Source organism: Gorilla gorilla, chromosome 21 (assembly GCF_029281585.2).
Source record: "Gorilla gorilla gorilla isolate KB3781 chromosome 21, NHGRI_mGorGor1-v2.1_pri, whole genome shotgun sequence".
Classification (NCBI taxonomy): Eukaryota; Metazoa; Chordata; class Mammalia; order Primates; family Hominidae; genus Gorilla; species Gorilla gorilla.
Window position 1 is genome coordinate 65,821,307 of NC_073245.2, and position 24,793 is coordinate 65,846,099.

The following is a 24,793-nucleotide window of genomic DNA, read 5'->3' on the forward strand; positions in this document are numbered from 1 at the left end:
TTGACACCAGCCTGAGCAACATAATGAGACTTTGTTCCTACAAAGAAATTCAAAAATTAGCTGGGTATGGTGGCACGTGCCTATAATCCCAGCTACTCAGAGGGCTGAGATAGGAGGATCCCTTGAGTCTGGAAGTTTGAGGTTTCAGTGAGCTACAATTGGGACACTACACTCCAGCCTGTGCAACAGAGCAAGACCATCTTTAAGAAAAAAAAAAAAAAGCAAGTACTATTATTTAGACTAAAAGTCTAGGAAAGAGTATCACACTAATATGGGGTCTTAATATTGCAAAGTAAAAGAAAAAAGGAGCAGGGTGACCCACGTGAGCAAGCAGTTCCACTCCTAGTTATACACTCAAAGAACTTAAAAAAGACATTCAGACAAAAACGTGTCCAGCAATGTTCAGAGCAGCATTACTCACGATAGCCAAAAGATGAAGACCATCCAATGTCCGTACTGATGAATGGATAAACAAAATGTGGCCTGCATTAGGCTGTTCTTACATTACTATAAAGAAATACCTGGCCAGGCGTGGTGGCTCACCCCTGTAATCCCAACACTCTGGGAGGCCAAGGTGGGCGGATCACGAGGTCAGGAGTCCGAGACCAGCCTGACCAACACGGTGAAACCCCGTCTCTACTGAAAATACAAAAATTAGCCAGGCCTGGTGGCGGGCACCTGTAATCCCAGCTACTTAGGAAGCTGAAGCAGAAGAATCATGTGAACCTGGGAGGCGGAGGTTGCAGTGAGCCGAGATGGTGCCACTGAACTCCAGCCTGGGGACAGAGTGAGACTCCGTCTCAGAAAAAAAAAAAGAAACAAACAAATACCTGAGACTGAGACTGGGTAATTTATAAAGAGAGGTTTATTGACTCACGGTTCTGCAGGCTGTACAGGAAGCATAGCAGCTTCTACTTCCAGGGAGGCCTCAGGAAACCTACAACCACGGTAGAAAGCAAAGCGGGAGAGAAGCGTCTCAAATGGCGGGAGCAGGAGCAAGAGTTGGGTGGGGGTGCTACACACTCTTAAACAACTATATCTCATGAGAACTCACTATCATGAGAACAACACAAGAAGATGGTGCTAAACCATTCATGAGGATCCACCGCCATGATCCAGTCACCTCCCACCAGGCCCCACCTCCAACACTGAGGATTACAAGTGAACATGATATTTGGGTGGGGACACAGATCCAAACCATGTGTTGGTCTATCCACATCACGGAATATTATTCAGCTATAAAAAGGAATGAAACACTGATCCATGCTCCACCATGAGTAAGCCTCAAAAACATTATGCTAAGTCCCAGCTGGGCTCAGTGGCTCACGTCTGTAATCTCAACTTTAGGAGGCCTAGGTGGGAGGATCACTTGACCCCAGGAGTTCCCGACCAGCCTGAGCAACATAGTAAGACCTCCTTGTCTCCTCAAAAAATAAAAAAAAAAATTACCCGAGTATTGTGGTGAACACCTGGGGCCCCAGCTACTCAGGAGGCTGAGGCAGGCAGGAGGATCACCTGAGCCCAGGAGGTCGGAGTTGCAGTGAGCTGCGACTGCGCCACTGCCCTCCAGCCTGGGTGACAGAGCAAGACCCTGTCTCGAAAAAAAAAAAAAAAGTTACACTAAGGGCAAGAAACCAGACACAAAAAGCCACATAATTCCAGTCATATGGAATGCCCAGAATAGGTAAATCGATACAGACAGAAGCTAGATTAGTGGTTGCCAGGGGCTGGGGGAGGGAAGGATGGCAGGTGGTGGCCTAACTGGGCTTCCTTTTGAGACAATGGAAATATTTTGAAACTTGATAATAGAGGTGGTGGTTGCACAACGTTGTCAGTGTACTAACAGCTACTGAATTGTACACTTTAATATAGTTTTTCTTTTTGAATTTTTTTCTTCTTTTTACATATATTTTGTTTATTGGCCTCCAGCTTTGCATAATGTGGTATATTTCATGTTTTGTAAATTTTACCTCGATATAAATAAACATATACATTTTCAAAACATTTTTAAATGTGTGTGATGTTCTGATGAAGAGAACTCAGGCCCTTAAGCCCAGCAGTCTGTTTCCAGTCCCAACTCAGCCATGTGCCAGCTTTTGTGTGTGTGTGTGTGTGTGTGTGTGTGTGTGTGTCACGGAGTTTCTCTCTTATCGCCCAGGCTGGAGTGCAATGCAGCAATCTTGGCTCACTGCAACCTCCATCTCCCGGGTTCAAGCGATTCTCCTGCCTCAGCCTCCCGAGCAGCTGGGATTACAGGCATGCACCACCACACCCGGCTAATTTTGTATTTTTAGTAGAAACCTCAGGTGATCTGCTCACCTCGGCCTCCCAAAGTGCTGGGATTACAGGCATGAGCCACTGCGCCCAGCCCATGTGCCAGCTTTATAACCTTGAACATGTTCCTTAACCACTCAAAGTCTCGGTTTCCTCACCTAAAAATGGAAGAATATGTAGTTCCTTTTCTTTTGGTTTTGTTTTGTTTTGTTTGAGACAGGGATCTCATGCCGTTGGCCAGGCTGGAATGCAGTGGTGCGATCATAGCTCACTGCAACCTTGAACTCCTGGGCTCAAGCAATCCTCCCACCTCAGCCTCCAGAGTAGCTGAGACTACAGGCACACGCCACCAGGCCTGGTTAATTTTTAAACTTTTTGTAGAGATGAGGTCTCACTACGTTTTCCAGGCTGGTCTCAAACTCCTGGGCTCAAGCAGTTCTCCCGCTTCAGCCTCCCAAAGCTCTGGGATTACATATAGTTCCTTTCCATGAGTTTGTTGTGAAGATTAAACAACACATTTATCACAATTAACATAGCATCAGGATCAGAGTGAGGGCTTTGTAGCAAAGTTTTTGTTTGGTTTTGTTTTGTTATTTGGAATCAACGGAGCAAAAGCAAACACACATACACACACACACACACACACACACACACACACACACAGCCTTTGAAGTGAGACACGCGTTTGAATTTTGGCTCTGCCACCTACAACCTGGACCACACTGGGTAAAGCTGTTTAGACTCTCGAATCCTCAGTTTCCCAGCTCCTTAAGTACAGGATCTCATCTGACCTTCCTCATTAATACTGAATCACTTCAATTTAAGCAACGCCTGCATATATGACTGCTCACTAAAATATTATCTGTTGAGGCTGGCGTGGTGGCTCACTCCTGTAATCCCAGCACTTTGAGAGGCCCAGGCAGGCGGATCACTTGAGGCCAGGAGTTCAAGACCAGCCTGGCCAACATGGTGAAACTCTGTCTCTACTAAAAATACAAAAATTAACCAGGCATGGTGGTGCATGCTTGTAATCCCAGCTACTCAGGAGGCTGAGGCAGGAGAATTGCTTGAACCTGGGAGGCAGAGGTTGTAGTGAGCTGAGATTGCACCACTGCACTCCAGCCTAGGCGACAGAGCGAGACTCCACCTCAAAATTAAAAAAAAAAAATCATTGAAATGATACAATAGAATCTTAACTTTTCCAGTTATTTTACAGGTTATAATAATCAAACATGTGACAACATTAAGCACCCTGGTAGAGGCAAGATTTGCCAGGAGGCTCTCACATACCCCTGCCTCCCACAATACTACCCCCTCCTCCTATGATATGATGAGATGACAAGGCACTTTACCTCTGCATTATACTCCGCAAAACCCGTAATCCCAGACAATCATGAGAAAACATCAGACAAATCCAGACCGGCAGACATTCTACAAAACACCAACGAGTCCTTCCCAACACTGTCCACAGCATGAAAAACAAGGAAAATCTAAGAAATGGTCACAGACCAGAGAAGACTACAAGAGGCATGATGACTGAATGCAAGGTAGGATCCTGGGACGGAAAAAAATCCCACCACTAATGGGAAAACTGGGGAATTCTAAATAAAGTAACATACCAGTGTTAATTTCTTAGTGTTGACAGATGCATTGTGCTTATGTAAGATGGTAGCACTAGGGCTAGCTGGGTGCAGGGTTGGAACTTGGGTTGGAATTCGGGAACTCTCTGCAATCTCTTTACAACTGTTCTGTGAATATAAAATTATTCCAGGCTGGGCGAGGTGGCTCAAGCCTGTAATCCCAGCACTTTGGGAGGCCAAGGGCAGGAGGATCACTTAAGGTCAGGGATTCGACACAAGTCCAGCCAACATGGTGAAACCCTGTCTCTACTAAAAGTGCAAAACTTAGCCAGATGTGGTGGCGCCTGTAGTCCCATCTACTTGGGAGGCTGAGGCATGAGAATGGCTTGAACCTGGGAGGCGGAGGTTGCAGTGAGACGAGATCACGCCACTGCACTCCAGCCTGGGTGACAGAGCAAGACTAAAACTTTAAAAAAAAAAATCCCAAAATAAAAAAGTTTTTTTAAAAAAGTGTGTGTATAGGCTGTGCGCAGTGGCTCACGCCTATAATCCCAGCACTTTGGGAGACTGAGGCAGGAGGATCACAAGGTCAGGAGTTCAATACCAGCCTGGCCAACATGGTGAAACCCCGTCTCTACTAAAAATACAAAAATTAGCCAGGCATGGTGGCGGGTGCCTGTAATCCCAGCTACTTGGGAAGCTGAGACAGGAGAATTGCTTGAACCCGGGAGGCAGAGGTTGCAGTGAGCCGAGATTGTGCCACTGCACTCCAGCCTAGGTGACAGACTCCATCTCGGGGTGATGGGGGCAGTTGGGGGAGCGGGGTAGTGTGTGTGTAAAAACATTTTGTGAGCTATAAAATGTAGCCGAGGTGACCTTCCTGTGGCCTCCTGGTCCTCTAATGACCTCTGGCCTGTTGCCACCTCTGCAGCCTGCCAGTCTGATTTGCCTAAAACTAATTCACTGAATAATCAAATATCAAATGATCATTTCACTGACTTTTCCAATTGTGTTTTTAACAGCTTTTTTAAAAGCAAGAATATTTTAACAGCTTTAACAGAAAAGTACAATTTTGATTGCTGATTATGAAATGCAATTGTCTGAATAGTAGCTAACCAAAGCTGATATGCTGTCTGAGAAGCTGCTGGAAGAATCCTGAACATGCTAGAAAGTTGGCAAAATTGAAATCAATACAAACTAAAACATTCCCTTATGAAGTGTTACTTTTTCCAATCAAAATTCCAACTTTTTTTATTTTTTTGAGACGTAGTTTCGCTCTTGTTGCCCAGGCTAGAGTGCAATGGCCCAGTCTCAGCTCACTGCAACCTCCACCTCCCAGGTTGAAGCGATTCTCCTGCCTCAGCCTCCTGAGTAGCTGGGATTACAGGCACCCGCCACCATGCCTGGCTAATTTTTGTATTTTTAGTAGAGACGGGGTTTTAGCATGTTGGTCAGCCTGGTCTCGAACTCCTCACCTCAGGCAATCCGCCTGCCTCGAACACCCAAAGTGCTGGGATTACAGGCATGAGCCACTGCGCCCAGCCTCCAACATTCTTTATACAGTAGGGTAGGTTTGGCTATTCATGTTCTTCAAATGCTCTTTTTTTTTTTTTTTTTGACAGAGTCTTGCTTTGTCGCCAGGCTGGAGTACAGTGGCGTGATCTCGTCTCACTGCAACCTCCGCCTCCCGGTTTCAAGCGATTCTCCTGCCTCCACCTCCTGAGTAGCTGGGACTACAGGCACCTGCCACTATACCCAGCTAATTTTTGTATTCTTAGTAGAGACAGGGTTTCACCATGTTGGCCAGGATGGTCTCGATCTCTTGACCTCGTGATCTGCCCGCCTTAGCCTCCCAAAGTGCTGGGATTACAGGCGTGAGCCACCACACCCAGCCTTCAAATGTTTTTGAATAATGTGTTCTATTTTATTTATTAGGCAAATTTTAGTTCATTTTTGTCAATTTCACCAATGGCCCCTATCAGCCTTGTTTTTGTTTTTCTAAAAATGAACATTTTAATTAAGTTTAATTTACATAATTTTATTTATTACGCTATTTCTCCAGCTCCTACGATGTACTGGGCAGAATGTCATGTGCTTGGCAGAGAGTTATGAACTATGAACCAAACTGAAGTCATCCTTGACCTCCAGGAGTTTGTGGTGTGCCAAGGGCTGAGGGCAGATAAACTGATGCTCGCAGCCCTGCAAGTAACAGGAAAGTGGGAGTGCTTCGGGATCAGGCAGGAGAGGAGGCCCTACATGTGGGGGCAGCCACAGCTAAGAAAGAACAGCCAGCTGAGATCTGAAAAATGAATAGAAGTTTTTTTTTTTTGTTTTTTTTTTTTGAGATGGAGTCCCATTTTGTCGGGCATCACTTGAGGTCAGGAGTCTGAAACCAGCCTGGCCAACATGGTGAAACCCCATCTCTACTAAAAATACAAAAATTAGCCAGGCGTAGTGGCACATGCCTGTAATCTCAGCTGCTCGGGAAGCTGAGACAGGAGAATCTCTTGAACCCAGGAGGCGGAGGTTGCAGTGAACCAAGATCACGCCACTGTACTCCAGCCTGGGTGACAGAATGAAACTCAGTCTCAAAAAAAAAAAGAAAGAAAGAAAGAAAACTCAAAGCCCATCATTGTTTGAACCCACAAGATGCAAGTCTAATTTCAACAAGGAGGGGACCAGGCCACCCTGAAATAAGATTTTTAGAGCATTTCTAATGTGGAATTCACATTATTGCAAATTCGGTACATACTGTGGAACTCTAACAAGCCTCTAATTCACAACTTCAGATTTGCACAATTCAGATTTGCAGAAAATAAGACCTCACTGTGCCAGCTAAAGTCCAAACAGACCAAATGCTACTTCTCAAGGTCTTTCAGCTTCTCAACTCCAGGTGTCTTTTGTATCATAGATGAAAGGAGGCCATTGGGCTGGTTACGACTTATGACTATTTGCTTTATATTAAGGATCAGCAAAAATCAGTAAGAGTCACTAGAGGGTTTCACTCTTTTTTTTTTTTTTTTTGAGACAGAGGTTCACTCTTGTTGCCCAGGCTGGAGTGCAATGGCATGATCTCAGCTCACTGCAGCCTCTGCCTCCCGGGTTTTAGAAATTCTCCTGCCTCAGCCTCCAGAGTAGCTGGGATTACAGGCGCCCACCACCACACTCGGCTAATTTTTGTATTTTTAGTAGACACAGGTTTTCGCCATGTTGGTCAGGCTGGTCTCAAACTCCTGACCTCAGGTTATCTGCCCACCTCGGTCTCCCAAAGTGCTGGGATTCCAGGTATGAGCCCCTGCGCCCGGCCAGGGTTTCACTTTTCAACGTGTGCTGCACTCACCTGATCACCTTCAACTCTAACTGATAGTATCAAGGACAAATCAATAAAAGTTCAACCAAAAGGTTGTCTGGCCGTTGATTTTTAATGTTGCATGTTCACTTCCGGTCAATGAAATGGTAGATCTTGTCATTCTGCGACTTTGCACTCTTCATTGTCTTTTTTTTTTTTTTTTTTTAAACAGGGTCTCACTCTGCTGTCCAAGCTGGAGTGTGGTGGCGCAATCATGACTCACTGCAGCCTTGGCCTCCCAGGCTCAAGTGATCCTCCTGCCTCAGCCTCCAGAGTCTCTGGGACTACAGGCATGTGCCACCACCCCTGGCTAACTTTTTTCGTATTTTTTGTAGAGACAGGGTCTCACTATGTTGCTTAGGCTGCTCTCAAACTTGTGGGCTCAAGCAATCCTCCCACTTCAGCCCCCCAAAGTGCTGAGATTACAGGCATGAGCCATCATGCCTGGCCTCCTCAGTGTCGTTTTATTGACCACAAGATAATGCCCACATTTTCTTAACCAGCTCACCACCACCTCCTCAGCCTCTTCGTACCCTTTCCTGGCAGAAAACTCCTTACTCAAGGGCATCCCCCTCCTGATGATCCCTGAAATGTGCCTTGTTGCCTTTAACCTCCTCCCAAGACGGAAGTTCAGAGGCAACAGCCGGTGCAAACCCTCCCAGATCCTTGTGCAAGCCTCAGATTAGACAGCTCTTCTTCCAGGAAGCCCTCCCAACCCTCCTCCTGGGGGTCGGGGGCACTGACAGATGAAGCCTTCCAGAAATGGCAATCAAGTTCAATGAGGTGGAAGGAGCAGCTCCGGTCAACCCCGTCGGTGTCTCCGCATGAATATTCAGCCTCATTTGGAATTAACATCAATGATGCAATGGCCCCCGGGTCAGACACCATGATGGAAAACACAGCTGTGCTAAGTCCAGTCACTTAAACCTTCTGCTAAACCTCCCCACAGCTTCCCATCACACCTAGAGCAAAAGCTAAAAATTGGGATGGGTATGGTGGCTTACGCCTATAATCTCAGCATTTTGGCAGGCCAAGGTGGGCAGATCACCTGAAGTCAGTAGTTCAAGACCACCTGGCCAACATGGTGAAACCTCATTTCTACTAAAAATTACAAAAATTAGCCGAGCACAAGCTCGGCTTGTAGCACAAGCACAAGCTTGTAGTCCCAGCTACTTGGGAGGCTGAGGTAAGAGAATCTCTTGAACCCGGGAGTTAGAGGTTGCAGTGAGCTGAGATCGCGCCATTGCACTCCAGCCTAGGCGACAAGAGAAACATTCCGTCTCAAAAATAAAATAAAATAGGCCGGGCGTAGTGGCTCACGCCTGCAATCCCAGCACTTTGGGAGGCCAAGGCAGGTGGGTCATGAGGTCAGGAGTTCAAGACCAGCCTGGCCAAGATGGTGAAACCCTGTCTCTACTAAAAATACAAAAAACTTAGCCGGGCATGGTGGTGGGCACCTGTAATCCCAGCCACTCGGGAGGCTGAGGCAAAGAATTGCTTGAACCCGGGAGGTGGAGGTTGCAGTGAGCCGAGACAGCACCACCGCACTCCAGCCTGGGCAGTGGAGCAAGATTCATCTCAAAAAATAAAAATAAAAAATAAAATAAAATAAAATAAAAATTGGGCTGGGTGTGGTGGCTCACGCCTGTAATCTAAACACTTTGGGAGGCCGAGGTGGGCAAATCACCAGATGTCAGTTTGAGGCCACCTGGTCAACATGGCAAAACCCCATTTCTACTAAAAATTACAAAAATTAGCTGGGCTTGGTGGTGCATGCCTATAGTCGCAGCTTCTTGGGAGGCTGAGGCCAGAGAATCACTTGAACCCGGGCGGCAGGGTAGGCAGCAGAGGTTGCAGTGAGCTGAGATCACGCCACTGTACTCTAGCCTGGGTGACAGAGCAACACTCTGTCTCAAAAAAAAAAAAAAAAAAAAAGGAGGTGTATTGTGAGTCATAACCTCAATTTGTTCATACTTTACTCTGCTATTTTTTCCTTTTTTAAAATTGAAGTATAATACAGCCAGGATTGGTGGCTCATGCCTATAATCCCAGTACTGTGGGAGGCTGAGGCAGGAGGATTGCTTGAGGCTAGAAGTTCAAGACCAGCCTGGTCAACAGATCATCTCTACCAAAGAAAAGTTTTTAAAAGATTTTTAAAAATTAGTCAAGCATGGTGGTGCATTCCTGTAGTCTAAGCTACTCAGGAGGCTGAGGCAGGAGGATCACTTGACCTCAGGAGTTGGAGGCTACAGTGAGCTATGATCACACCACTGCACCCCAGCATCCCAGTGACAGAGTGAGACCCTCTCTGTAAAACAAACAAAAAAACTGAAGTGTATATATATATATATATATATATATATATACACACACATATATATGTATATATATACACACACATATATATGTATATATATATACACACATATATATGTATATATATACACACATATATATGTATATATATATACACACATATATATATGTATATATATATATACACACACACAAAAAGTGCCCAAATCATAAGTGTAGACTTCAATTTATTTTCACAACATAAACCAGCACCCAGACCATGGAACGAAAGGTCTAGAATCCCAAGCGTGTCTGTACCTGCTTGCTGTTTGCCCACCACCATCAGCAGCGCACACGCCATCCTGACTTCCAGCAGCATAGGCTAGTGCTACCCATTTTTGTCATTTGCATGAGTGGAGTCATACGGAACACACTCTTTTGTGTCTGGCGTCTTTTGCTCTGCATTATGTTTGCGAAGTTTCTCCATGTTGCTCTATGATTGTAGATCACCCGTTCTTGTCACTGTATACTGACCACTGCAAGGAGATGCCACAGCTTACTCATCCATTCCATTCTTGGCAGGCTTTTGCACCTTTGCTATTTTACTTTGTTTGTTTGTTTGTTTTTTAGAGATGAGGTCTCGCTATGTTGCCCAAGCTGTTCTTGAATTCCTGGGCTCAGGCGATCCTCCCACCTTGGCTTCCCAAAGTGCTGGGTTTACAGGCAAGAGCCACCGCGCCCAGTTTATGCTATTTTAAAGTACCAAACTATTGGTATTATTGTTCATGTACTACCATTATTTCTGTACTTAAGAAAATCTGTAACCAGAATAATTGATATCACATGGCACACCCAAGGAGGTATTTGTGGCATTAAAGTTGCATCTGGGCTGGGCACAGTTGCTCATGCCTGTAATTCCAGCATTTGGGAGGTCAAGGTGGGCGGCTCACTTGAGGCCAGGAGTTCGAGACCAGCCTGGCCATCATGGCGAAACCCCATCTCTACCAAAAATACAAAAATTAGCCAGGTGTGGTGGCACACACCTGTAGTCCCAGCTACTCGGGAGGCTGAGGCATGAGAATCAATTGAACTTGGGAGGCAGAGGTTGCAGTGAGCTGAGAATGCGCCACCGCACTCCAGCCTGGAAGACAAAGTGAGACTCTATCTCAAAACAAAACGAAACAAAAAACAAAACAAATAAAGTTGCATCTGAATAGAAGTTCAAGAAGCCTTGTGATCTCTGTCATCCTGAGTTTCATTCCCATTTGGGGCGAATGGTGAGTTGGATCATTTTCCTTGCTAGTCATCTTTAGGTCCCACAAACCACACTAAGCCTGGTCCATTTCCAGAAGTTTTTTTGTTTTGTTTTGTTTTTTTGAGACGAAGTTTCTCTCTTGTTGCCCAGCCTGGAATGCAATGGCACAATCTCAGCTCACCACAACCTCCGCCTCCTGGGTTCAAGTGATTCTCCTGCCTCAGCCTCCCGAGTAGCTAGGATTACAGGCATGGGCCACCACATCCAGCTAATTTTGTATTTTTAGTAGAGATGGGGTTTCTCCATGCTGATCAGGCTGATCTCGAACTCCTGACCTCAGGTGATCTGCCTGCCTCGGCCTCCCAAAGTGCTGGGATTACAGACATGAGCCACTGCATCCGGCCCAGAAGTTCTTGATGGATCCATCTGCAAATGAGGGATAGAGGGAAAAGAAGTGGGGAGACAAGAAGGCAGGAGGAAGGGGTGAGAGAACCAGGAGAGGGGAGCGGCTCCAGGCTCAACCCCACCCCGCCTGGAGCTTGAGCAACTCCTTCCCTTCCTTCAGGACTGGCTTTCTCCCTTTTCCCTCCAGGGCCAAATCCTGTCTCTCAGGACTTGACTCCTCCTTCCCAGGGTCATTTACTTTCCCCTGGGCTTTCTTGCCTTACACCCTCCCTAGAAAATACAAGCCCTGCCCCTGGAGCTCTCAGACCCAGCACCTGGGGCAAAGTGGAGAACACAATGGCAGTGAGAGTTCCTTTTTTTCTTCTTCTTTTAATTAAATTGGGTTTTGGGGGCCAGGAGTGGTGGCTCACACCTGTAATCCCAGCACTTTGGGAGGCTGAGGCGGGCGGATCACTCAAAGTCAGGAGTTGGAGACCAGCCTGGCCAAGACGATGAAACCCTGTCTCTACTAAAAATACAAAAATTAGCCAGGCATGGTGGTGCATGCCTATAATACCAGCTACTCAGGAGGCTGAGGCAGGAGAATCGATTGAACCCCGGTAGGCAGAGGTTGCAGTGAGCCGAGATCATTCCACTGCACTCCAGCCTGGGTGACAGAGCAGAGCAAGACTCTGTCAAAAACAAGGAAGGAAGGAAGGAAGGAAGGAAGGAGGGAGGGGAAGGAAATAAGGAAGGAAAGAAAGAAAGGGAGGGAGGGAGGGAGGAAGGAAGAAAGAAAGAAAGAAAAAAAAAACTGGGCTTTTGGCATCACTGGAAATAAATATCCATATAACAGTGGTGTCATTTTGCTCTGCTGTTACAATCACTAAGCACAAGGACTACACTAGGTAATGAACATACAAGCTAGCTCAAGGAACTTTAAATTTTTTTTGAATTATAAAAAATTTAAAGTTTATTAAAAGCGTTACTAACAGAGTTTCATCTTTTCTGCCGCATTTGAAATAACACAAATGTTCCCCACAGCATTTGAAATAACACAAATGTTCCATCTTTGAAAAGTTGCTCAACTATCAAAGTTGAATTTCAAAGCTGGTAGAACAAGGAACTGGCAAACTTTGTTAACACCCGTGCCACCTGGAGGTGACACTTTACAGCACTAAGTAAAATGCCCCATCATTGGTCAGTTAGTTCCATTGAGAAAAATAGCCTTGAATAGTTCAGATGTTCAGTTATTGATGGTCTTCAAGAACGCACTTCTCGCCTACAATTCGGCAGAAGTGTGTTGTGCTCATTGCCTTCTTCATAACTAGAGACTGGTTTGGTTCCCAATGCAACCAAATCCTCATTACTGCTTCAGCTAAATTCACACACATAACCATTTTGCAAAACTCACCCAGCCTGGGCAACATAGCAAGACCCTACCTCTACAAAAAAAAAAAAACGCACAGAAATTAGGCCAGGTGAAGTGGCTCACAGTTGTAATCCCAGCACTTTGGGAGGCCGAGACAGCAGATCACTTGAGATCAGGAGTTCGAGACCAGCCTAGCCAACATGGCAAAACCCTGTCTCTACTAAAAATATAAAAATCAGTTGGGTGTGGTGGCATGTACCTGTAATCCCAGCTACTCGGGAAGCTGAGGTGGGAGGATCACTTGAACCAGGGAGGCAGAGGTTGCAATCAGCCAAGATCACACCGCTGCACTCTGCACCTAGGTGACAGAGTGAATTCTGTCTCAAAAAAAAAAAAAAAAAAAGATTAGCCAGGCATGGTGGCAAGCACTTGTATGTAGTTCCAGCTGCTGGACAGGCAGAGGTGGGAGAATCCCTTAAACCCAGGTCAAGCCATGATCACACCACTGTACTCCAGCCTGGGAGACAGAGTGAGACTCTGTCTCAAAAAAAAAAAAACAAGTTATTATTATTTTTCCATTGAGATGGTCTTGTTCTGCTGCCCAGACTGGATAGAGTGCAGTGGTACAATCATAGCTCACTGCAGCCTCAACCTCCTGGGCTCAAGTGATCCTCCCACCTCAACCTCCTGAGTAGCTGGGACTACAGGTTTGCAACACCATGCCCAGCTAATTTTGTTATTTTATTTTATGTATAGACAGAGGTCTCACTCTGTTGCCCAGGCTGGTCTCCAGCTCCTGGCCTCAAGCAATCCTCCCATCTCGGCCTTCCAAAGTGCTGGGACTACAGGCATGCACCACTATGGCCGGCTAATTTTTGTATTTTTTGTAGAGATGAGGTCTCTCCATGTTCCCCAGGCTGGTCTCAAACTCCTGGGCTCAAGCGATCCACCCTCCTCGGCCTGCAGAAGTGCTGGGATTACAGGCAAGAGCCACCATGCCTGGCTAAAAGATTTTCTTTTCTTTTTTTTTTTTTTTTTTTTTTGAGAAGGAGTCTCGCTGTTTCGCTGAGGCTGGCGTGCAATGGCACAACCTCAGCTCACTGCAACCTCTGCCTTCTGGGTTCAAGTGATTCTCCTGCCTCAGCCTCCCAAGTAGCTGGGATTACAGGTGAGTACCACCACACCTCGCTAATTTTTGTATTTTTAGTAGAGACGGGGCTTCACCATGTTGGCCAGGCTGGTCTCCCGACCTCAGATGATCTGCCCACCTTGGCCTCCCAAAGAGCTGGAATTACAGGGGTGAGCCACTGCGCCCGGCCAGATTTTCTTTATATTAACATGTAGTGGGATTATTGTTGTTCTTGAATTTGTGAATTATTTAATAGTTTTCCATATCTATTAAGGTAAATATCAATAGCTGTAACCTATTCTTTTTTTTTTTTTTTTTTTGAGACGGAGTCTTGCTCTGTTGCCCAGGCTGGAGTGCAGTGGCGCGATGTCAGCTCACTGCAAGCTCCATCTCCCAGGTTCATGCCATTCTCCTGCCTCAGCCTCCGGAGTAGCTGGGACTACAGGCACCCGCCACCACGCCCGGCTAATTTTCTGGTATTTTTAGTAGAGACGGGGTTTCACCGCGTTAGTCAGGATGGTCTCAATCTCCTGACCTCATGATCCACCCGCCTCGGCCTCCCAAAGTGCTGGGATTACAGGCGTGAGCCACCGTGCCCAGCCAAGATTCTTTATAAAGCGTTAATTACATGGCCACCTCCTTTCATCCTCTAGGACCTGTTAGGTCCTGTCCTGACCACCCAGCTCTGGTGGGTTTTCCCAATTATTCTCAGTCTCCTGCTGATTTCCTCCCCAGCCACTACAGCAGGGCCATAACTGGTCTGTTGACCTTTTCTCCCCTCCCCTCCCCTCCCCTCCCTTCCCCTCCCTTCCCCACCCTTCCCTTCTCTTCCCCTCCCCTTCCCCAGCCCTTTTCTTTTCGAGACAGAGTCTTGCTGTGTCACCCAGGCTGGAATGCAGTGGCACGATCTTGGCTCACTGCAACCTCCTCCCACCAGGTTCAAGCAATTCTTGTGTCTCAGCCTTCCAAGTAGCTGGGATTACAGGCGCACACCACAAAACCCGGCTAATTCTTGTAGTTTTAGTAGAGACGGGGTTTTGCCATGTTGGCCAGGCTGGTTTGGAACTTCTGACCTCAAGTGATCCACCAGCCTGGGGCTCCCAAAGTGCTAGAGTTACAGGTATGAGCCACCGCGCCCAGCCATGATGACCTATTTTCAATATGTCTTCCACCACCAGCAACCCCACAAAGACAGCCCCAAGAGGGTAGGAAATGCTACCTGGTTCATGAGACAGATGTCCCTGGCACCCAGCCGGTACTAGCCCTAAGCGCCTGGCACTTAGTGAAAGCTCAATAAAGATATACTGAAGAAATAAAAGCAGGTAGAGAAAAGACCACCAACCTCAACCTCTCCAAAGTAGATTTCTTCGAGTCATTTGATGTTCAGCAGAAAACCGTGTTCTTTTAAAAAAGATTTTTTTTCAGCGTTTTTTTCGTGTGTGTGTGTGTGTGTGTGTGTGTGTGTGCTGTTTCATTCTCCAGGAAAACAATGAAACAGTGCTAAAATCAGCCTGTGCTAGTGTGGACTGTAAACTCCTTTTTAAATAAGAAAGGGAGATATAAATAGACCTGCAAATATGCCTGTATTTTCAAAAAGAATTAATGAAAAGATAAATCAAAAATTAATTTTTAGGCTGGGCGCAGTGGCTCACACCTGTAATCCTAGCACTTTGGGAGGCTGAGACAGATGGATCACCTAAGCTCAGGAATTCAAGACCAGCCTGACCAATATGGTGAAACTCCATCTCTACTAAAAATACAAAAATTAGCCGGGCTTGGTGGCATGCGCCTGCAATCCCAGCTACTCGGGAGGCTGAGGCAGGAGAATTGCTTGAACCCAGGAGGCAGAAGTTGCAGTAAGCCAAGATCGTGCCACTGCACTCCAGCCTGGGCTACAGAGCGAGACTCATTCTTAGAAAAAAATAATAATTTTTAAAAATGGTTACTTTAGGCTGGGCACGGTGGCTCACGCCTGTAATCCCAGCACTTTGGGAGGCCAAGGCAGGTGGATCATGAGGTCAGGAGATCTAGACCATCCTGGCTAATACAGTGAAATCCCATCTCTACTAAAAATACAAAAAAATTAGCCGGATGTGGTGGCAGGCACCTGTAGTTTCCACCTACTCAGGAGGCTGAGGCAGGAGAATGGTGTGAACCCGGAAGGTAGAGCTTGCAGTGTGCTGAGATGGCGCAACTGCACTCCAGCCTGGGACACTGAGCGAGACTCCAACTCAAAAAAAAGAGAAATCTGAAAGGTTCATTGGGCAGTGATAAGAGCAATAACATTGGCATTGTTTCTGTTATATACAGTAGGTTAAAGCCAGGAACCCAGCTTTTCAGAAAATCAAAAACAAAATCAAAGAAAACTCTAAAACGTGAGTTGGAAATAGCAGTATAATTCACTGAGGTTTCCTTTTTGATAGTATTTATTTCCTTTCCCTACATTAAAAAGGCCAGGAGCACAACCACCCAGGTAGGACTAAGTGCCCCTTGCACCCAAATTGCCCTAATTACCGCTTCCCATAAAAGGAACCCAGGATCCTTGGATAAATGACGGTTCCCAGGTGTGGGTCAGTACAGGTGGGATTTGGAACATCTCCGGTTTCGTGTTGGGGTTTGTTTTTAGAGACTGAGTCACGCTCTGTTGCTCAGGCTGGAGTACAGTGGTGCGATCTCAGCTCACTCCAACCTCTGCCTCCCGGGTTCAAGCAACTGTTCTGCCTCTGCCTCCTGGGTTCAAGCAACTGTCCTGCCTCAGCCTCCCTAGTAGCTGGGATTACAGGCATCTGCCACACCTGGTTAATTTTTGTATTTTAGTAGAGACGGGGTTTCACAGTTAATTTTTGTATTTTACCAGAGATGGGGATTCACCCTGTCGGCCAGGCTGGTCTGGGACACCTGACCTCAGGTGATCCGCCCGCCTCGGCCTCCCAAAGTGCTGGGATTACAGACGTGAGCCACCATGCCCAGCCAGAATATGTTTTAACAAAAAGTTAAGAAGCCTTCAGACTTTTGTCCTGCAAACACTGGGCCAACTTGGAACTCCCACTGACCAAAAACAAGAGACTCGAGGCATCAAAATGACGACCACATGCTCTCAACACATCAAGTGTATCAGACTTGTGAGCTCATACCAAAAATGTAAAAGCTTATTCCTGGGTCACCTCTGGAGAATGTTGGCACCAACTCATCCTCAAAGCTGGTAATCAAGAGGAATAAAACACAAACGAAACGAGCATTTCTCCTTTTTTTGGTTGAAACTGTGTTTCAGTGTAACCAAATAATCATAAGGAAGCTCTTCTTAATAGAATTTCAATTAACAGATGTGGAATTTGAAGAAGTCTTTAAAAGTAACTTTTGCAACATCAATGGCAGCTAAAATCCTAAGGAAGGTTGGTGGGCTGGGCATGGTAGGTCACGTCTGTAATCCCAGCACTTTGGGGGGCCGAGGCAGGCGGATCACTTGAGGTCAGGAGTTCAAGACCAGCCTGACCAACATGGTGAAACCGTCTCTACTAAAAATACCAAAATTAGCGAGGCATGGTGGCACACGCCTGTAATCCCAGATACTTGGGAAGCTGCGGCAGGAGAATCTCTTGAATCCAGGAGGCGGAGGTTGCAGCGAGGCGAGATTGCGCCAGTGCAGTCCAGCCTGGGTGACAGAGCAAGACCCTATCTCAAAAAAAAAAAAAAAAAGAAAAAAGAAAAAAAGTGTGGGGTTTTTTTGTTTTTGTTTTTGAGATGGAGTCCCGCTCTGTTGCCCAGGCTGGAGTGCACTGGCGCAATCTCAGCTCACTGCAACCTTTGCCTCCCGGGTTCAAGTGATTTCTCATGCCTTAGCCTCTTGAGTAGCTGGGACCACAGGTGTGCCCCACCACACCCAGCTAATTTTTGTATTTTTAGTAAAGACGGGGTTTCGCCATGTTGGCCAGGCTGGTCTCAAACACTTGGTTTCAAGTGATCCACCCACCTTGGCCTTCCAAAGGGCTGGGATTACAGGCGTGAGCCACGTGCTGGCCTTAAAATTGTGTTTATAAGCCAGGCATGATGGCTCGATACTCGGGAGGCCGAGAGCTGGAGGATCAGTTGAGCCCAGGGGTTCAAGGCTGCAGTGAGCTGTGATTGCACCACTGCACTCCAGCCTGAGTGACAGAGCAGGAGCACATCTCAAAAAAAAAAAAAAAAGATAGAAAACTAAAAAGTTAAATAAAACAAAATCAGAAACCAGAAACACAATAAACACTAAAACGCAAGATTGCAAAACACCAAATCTATATTTACACTTCCACATATAATAACATAACTTTAAGCTGAAATATATCATAAATAAAACAAGTAATGTCTACTGTTCGACAACTTAAGTATCAACAATTAAAATAAATCAAACTGGAATGAAATAAATACATAAACAAAAATCCAACGAATTGTACCTCTATTATATGTACTGTTGTCTCAAAGAAAAAAAATATAAAACCAGTAGTATACCAATAGTTAATACTGATGGACACAAAAACATATTTTGAAGTACAAAGGGCTGTAGGAAAATAATTGGTATCTTTATACATTCATAAATGTGGTTAAAAAGAGAAATCTGAAAGCCCAAAAAATTCCAGCATAATACAAATCGACTTGTTTTCAAATAGATTTGGTGATTCTTTTTTTTAAATACAGGTTTAAATTCCAGCCCTCTATTATCACATACCCCCTTTAAGATTTATGGTTCTAGTCACAGCAAGCTCTCTGTAACACTCATTGGATTAGGCAAAGATTGAGTCAATCATCTTGCAAATGTGTTAATCTTCAAAAATAGGCTATAAAAGTGCAAAAACTATGAAAACAAAATCTAGATTATGTACATATGGCTCAGCTTGTGAACAGGAAAAAAGGTCAATAGTGTACACTTTCCTGATACAAAGCACTTCATTGCAATGCCAGCAGACTGGTCTCAAATGAGTTCTCCCTTGTAACACAGGAGCTAAGACTTCTGTCAAGGAGGACGTCTCACGTTGCATAATTTAAAAACAAAAAAAATCTAGGATTACCCTTGCGCTATGGAGAACAGCGAGGCCAGAAAAATGAACAGTGCAAATTTATTTTTGAAAGTTTCTTAATAAAATATTTTGTGGTCACTAAGCCCATGTACTAATAAACTCAGCCATGGACAGCATATTAAAGAACAAAAGTTTAAAATATCCAGGAAGCCAGCTGGTGGCCATCTTCTCTAAAACCCAAATTGCATGTGCACTGAGAAAAATGTTACTGCTTCAAAACAACCAAAAATGGGAAAATAACTGAGGTCTAGAAACAGATTTTCTCTTTCTAGACTCCCAGCGGGCTCGGCCAGCAGTTCCTTATTCAAAATCAATGTGTCTATAATCAACTCTAGTATGCCCACAGTTCACCCAAATGCCAGATACAATTAAGACTACCAAATACAAACCTAAAATGTTCCCCCCAAAATTTCCCTTAAAACTGTTCCCCAATACCTGCAATTCACAGATATAATTTAGCATTTTTGTTTTTATATACTAATTTAGGCAAAACCCCCCCACCACTGAATCTTCCAACAAAAATGATTAATTTGATAGAAACAAATTTAAATAACTGCACATACAGTTTATGTTTACACAATGTGTGGCTGCTCTACAGAGAAAATGCTTGTCTGTAGACACACTCTCTTAAAAATCCTACAAGCCATCCCAACCCCCTCAGTCAGGGATCCTGGAGGTTCCAGGACAATCTGGAGAGGCGAGGAAGAAGGTGCCTTCCCCAGCTGAGATGCTCAAAGTTGTGATAAAATGCTGCCAGCTTCCGAATGGCTGACCTCGATATCTGCAGCACATATCATAGAGGGTCAATACTTCCATTAACAATTTTAAGACAACAATAGATTTGGGTGGATTCAACATAATACAAAATCATTAACAGTTTAAAAAAAAAAAAACATACATTTTAAATGAAAGAGCACAATAGCAGAAACTGCTCCAAGTGATGAGCTGCATTAGAGAAAAGGAATACACACAGTATTTGAACAAGCAGGTTTACAACTTAGATATTTACAGATTTTTACCTGAGGTGCAAGCATTATATACTTTTCCCCCATCCCGCCCCACCCAACCCAAATGATTTCTTTTCAGCAGCGCTCAAGTATGCAAAAATTCCACTTCTTATTTGGTCAATTCTAAGAAAAATATTATTCAGGGACAAAATAGAGATTTCCAGTCCCCATGTATGTAGGTTCCAACTGTTCCAACTAGTTTGTATTGCTATTTGGTACAAAAGTTAACAGAACAACTTTACAAAACTGTAGTGTTCCTTGCAGATTCCTCATATGTTTTATGTACAGTACAATCACAGCTTATTTCAGTAGCTTTCACCATTCGCTTCTCAAAGGATGAAGTAAAATTTAATTTCATGGGGAGTAAGCACTGACATCCACCAAGACCTAAGGAAAAAAACATTTTTTAAATGATTAAGATCAAAACTGAATACAGTTTAGAAAATTCTTTCTTTAAAAAAGCGTAATACATAGAACCAAACTGACCTAGAAATGCAATGGGTTCTATTTGTTGTTGTTTTCGAGACAGTCTCACTCTGTCGCCCAGGCTGGAGTGCAGCGGCACGATCTTGGCTCACTGCAACCTCTACCTCCCAGGTTCAAGCGATTCTCCTGCCTCAGCCTCCCAAGTAGCTGGGACTACAGGCATGCACCACCACACCCGGCTAATTTTTTTGTATTTTTAGTAGAGAAGGGTTTCACCATGTTGGCCAGGCTGGTCTTGAACTCCTGACTTCAAGTGATCCGCCCGCCTTGGCCTCCCAAAGTGCTGGGATTACAGGCATGAGCCACTGCGCCCGGCCCTGGGTTCTATTTAAGTTCAACTTTTGCTATGAAAGTATTAGGAGAATGACTAACTAGATAATGCTGCGAACTTTGGAGCTACTTTTAGTAATTTAACTGAGATGACTTAACCAAGAATCAGAATTCAGTAAAAGGCAGTTGCCATGCACAAGAAAATCCCAGCTACTCAGGAGGCTGTGGTGGGAGGACTGCTTGAGCCCAGGAGTTTGAGGCTGCAGTGAGCCAAGATCGCGCCACTGCACTCCAGACCCTGTCTCAGACAAACAAAACCAATATGTGAGCTGGTCCTGAGGATGAGAAAGAAGAGGTTGGAAAGCAGAGACAGTGCAGGCAGGATGTTCTCCAGATGAAGGAAACACAAGCAGAGAAGCTCAGAGCTCCCAGAGAGACACCAGCTCCAGATACAGGAACATGGCTGTTTGCTACTACTGATCAGTTGTAATGGATGCTGCAAGTAACCTGTTACTAAAATCTGCTCCTCATAATTCATAAATTATTTTTACGTTTTAATATAGAGTGGACTGAATCTTATTCCTGTGATGACAAAGCTTTACTCCCTCGTGTTCTTCATCTATTATCCTAAGCAGGAGAAAAGACTGCAGAACCACACAAGGCTCACGCTGCCCAGGGAGAACGTCATCTCAGTTCCCATATGAGTCCCAATGAAAATATGACAGAGAAATTCTGTCCTGGACCACGAGCATCTTTTCATCTTCGTATCCTAGCAGCCAGCAGGCACTTGGTGAAGAGGCTGCTCAACGAATATACAGTGACGGTTTTACGGGACAAGAGTTATCTGAGGAAGAACTAAATCTGCCCGTGAGCCCCAAGCTTTCCATTTAATCTTACTGTTGAATAAGTCATAGTATAACCTGTACACAGACATCACACCTTCTGCCCAAACTAATTAACTAAATATAAACTAACAAAACCAACATGCATAATTCTGATACTACTACTTGAGCCTTACGGGACGGCGGTGCACTACAGTGAGACCTTTAACATGTGAACCACATGCTCACATACTTGCTCCTGTCCCAGTTCCCCTCCTTGGCAGATAAGTACTTGCCAAGTCTTTGAACAAGTTCTTAAACTAGAACGTTGGGCATAGAGCCTGGATCTTTGCAGACCTAGGACAAAAACCAGGCTCCTGCCTCTCACAGGCAGAGCAGGGCTTTGAGCAAACTGCATAATCCATGCCTCGGTCTTATCTGAAAAGCATGCACAATACCTCCTAATGCTGGGTCACAAACTTTTTCTGTAAAGGGCCAGACAGTAAATAGTTTCAGCTTTGCAGGCCACGTGGTCTGTCACAACTGCCTGACATTGCTGCTGCAGCAAGGAGGTAGCCACAGACAATATGTAACAGATGGGCATGGTCATGTTCCAATAAAACTTTATTGATGACGATGCATGAAAAGCTAGTTTGCTCATCCCTTACCTAAGCCCTCTGCTGCAACAAAATTAAATGAGATCTTGATTATAAAACACTTCATTCAATGCCTAGCACAAAGTAAATGCTCAGTAAATTCCAGCCACTGTGACTGTTTTTCCTATTATCTTCACTAATATCCAAAGATCCTGAGGACTCTAATTTTAAAACACCTAAAAAATCAAAATCCAACTTAAAAGCAATTTTGTTACATTATATTAAGACAACTTAATGGTTTATTTCCGATCAAGTAAAATCAATCCCCGCCCCCCCCCACTTTTTTTTAGACTGAGTCTCGCTCTGTCACCCAGGCTAGACTGCAGTGGCACAATCTGCTCACTGCAACCTCCGCCTCCTGGGTTGTTCAAGTGATTTTCCCGCCTCAGCCTCCTAAGTAGCTGGGACTACAGGCACCCGCCACCACGCCCAGCTAAATTTGTGTATTTTTAGTACAGACAGGGGTTTCACCATGTTGGCCAAGCTGGTCTCAAATGCTCGATCTCAGGTGATCCGCCCGCCCTGACCTCCCAAATGGCCACCGCACTCAGCCAATCCAGTGTTTTTAATTGAAACATATGCTCACCTTTTTTCCCCCTAATTAGTGAATCAAGTTTTTTTGTCATTTGGTCGATAATGTGCATTCCCAATAAAATTCTCATAGTTTCTCTTTTGTGCCATGCTGTTAGATAAGTGTTGATATGACACAGGCCTTTTTCCTGATTGAAAAAAGAAAACATATTTAGAGTTAAGGTCAAACAATTAGGTAAGATGTGTATAGGTTTTTAGAAGTCAGTTTTCAAAATTTCTGACACTGATAATGTAATCACAACGCCTAAGTCACACAGTCGCATGCAAGTGTTTTCAGTTACAGCTGAATTGTTTTTATGACACTTGTTAGCACAGAATTTGGTTGATGTCACTAACATTAAAATTGTCTGGGCTGTCACTAGAAAGAATTAAAAAGCCGGAAAAAAATGACATCACAAAATACTTGAAACGTATATGCATCATGAACCAAACTATGTAAAAGTGTTGTTTTTTGTTTTTTGTTTTTTTTTAAATCATTTAAAAGGGGATTTGCCAGCATAGGCAACATGGTGAGACCTCTTCTCTACTAAAAATAAAAAATTAGCTGGGTATGGTGACATGCACCTTTAGTCCCAGCTACTCGGGAGGCTGAGACGGAAGGATGGAAGGATTGCTTGAGTCCCGGAGGTCGAGGCTGCAGTGAGCCGTGATTGCCCCCACTGCACTCCAGCCTGGACAACAGAGTGTGACCCTGTCTCACAGACGAGGGGAAAAAAAAAAGAGGATCTGACTTGCAACACACAGAGCCTTTTCCCCATTTAAGTAAAGACAAAGTTTTGATTCATGTCCATTTTAAGCACCATGGGGGGGAATGAAGATTTTTAACCAAAAGGCAGTAAAAATTACTATTTCATCACAATTTTTATAAAATCTACTGGAGTGTCCGAAAGCAATTGTTTTTTAATTTGCTATCTCTACTGAACCAATCAGCATCAAGCAATTCTTGACAGAGTGTTGTCACCACACAGAATCCTCAGTTTGAAACTAACACAAACTGAAATGTGCAAAACTGAATCTGTTTCTTTGGGGAGCACAAACCAGTAGAGCTTCTATGTGATAAAGGAAGATGCTGCAGTTTGATCCAGTTTGCCAAGGAGAAGATGTCCCTGGGACACTGAGCTACTTTTTTACACATACAGGTATGTGCCAGACACCTGTACGAAGTGACACCACCAGGACACGTTTCTATGGGGAAAACCCCAGTCACCTATGAGGTTAACAATCTACCTATGGGGGAAATAAGGTTGGTTTTAAATTAATACAGTTGTCCCTCAGTATCCAGAGGGCACTGGCTCCAGGACCACCCGCCCCCACCACCCTGGCCAACAGATAACAAAATCCATGGATGCTCAGGTCCCTAATATAAAACAGTGTCGTATCTGCAGTATTCATAGTATTTGTAGTACTATTTCTTTTTTTTTTTTTTGAGATGGAGTCTCGCTCTGTCGCCCAGGCTGGAGTGCAATGGCGCAATCTCAGCTCACCGCAACCTCCACCTCCCAGGTTCAAGTGATTCTCTTGCCTCAGCCTCTGGAGTAGCTGGGATTACAGGCATGCGCCACCACACCCAGCTAATTTTGTATTTTTAGCAGAGAAGAGGTTTCTCCATGTTGGTCAGGCTGATTCCCAAAGTCCTGGGATTACAGGCGTGAGCCACCGCAACCGGCCTTGTAGTACTATTAATTTACAGTATCGTAGCGTAACCTATTCACATCCTCCCACATGCTTTACTAACTTATTATTTATTTATTTATTTATTTATTTATTTATTTATTTGAGACAGAGTCTCGCTCTTTAGCCCAGGCTGGAGTGCAACAGTGCAATCTAGACTTACTCACTGCAATCTGTGCATCCCCGGTTCAAGCGATTCTCATGCCAAAGCCTCCCAAACAGTTTGGATTACAGGTGCACACCAACACACCCAGCCATTTTTGTATTTTTAGTAGAGACGGGGTTTCACCATGTTGACCAGTCTGGTCTCCAACTCCTGGCCTCAATTGAGCTGCCCGCTTCAGCCCCCCAAAGTACTGGGATTACAGATGTGAGCCACCACATCCAGCACCTCCCATATACTTTAAATCATCTCTACACTGCTGGGCATGGTGGCTCATGCTTGTAATCCCAGCACTTTGTGAGGCCAAGACAGGAGGATCACCTAAGGTCAGGAGTTCGAGACCAGCCTGACCAAAATGGCGAAACGCCATCTCTACTAAAAATACGAAAATTAGGCTGGCGTGGCGGTGGGTGCCTGCATCCAAACTACTCGGGAGGCT

The 24,793-nt window shown here is 44.9% G+C and overlaps 1 protein-coding gene across 6 annotated transcripts in view; it reads right to left on the reverse strand.

The window, feature by feature from the left end:
* Positions 1-17,893: 17,893 nt before the first annotated feature.
* Positions 17,894-24,793, reverse strand: part of ZNF217 (zinc finger protein 217) — a 41,408-nt gene continuing 34,508 nt past the window's right edge. For 4 of the 6 annotated variants that reach the window (XM_055372780.2, XM_055372779.2, XM_055372778.2 and 1 more), the window contains one exon: positions 17,894-20,083. In XM_055372780.2, the coding sequence (XP_055228755.1) occupies positions 19,935-20,083 (149 nt within the window). In that variant the 3' untranslated portion in view covers positions 17,894-19,934. Of the gene's footprint in view, positions 20,084-22,515; positions 22,649-24,793 lie in introns of those variants that run through there. The other 2 variants (XM_055372783.2, XM_055372781.2) reach the window with 1 other exon arrangement.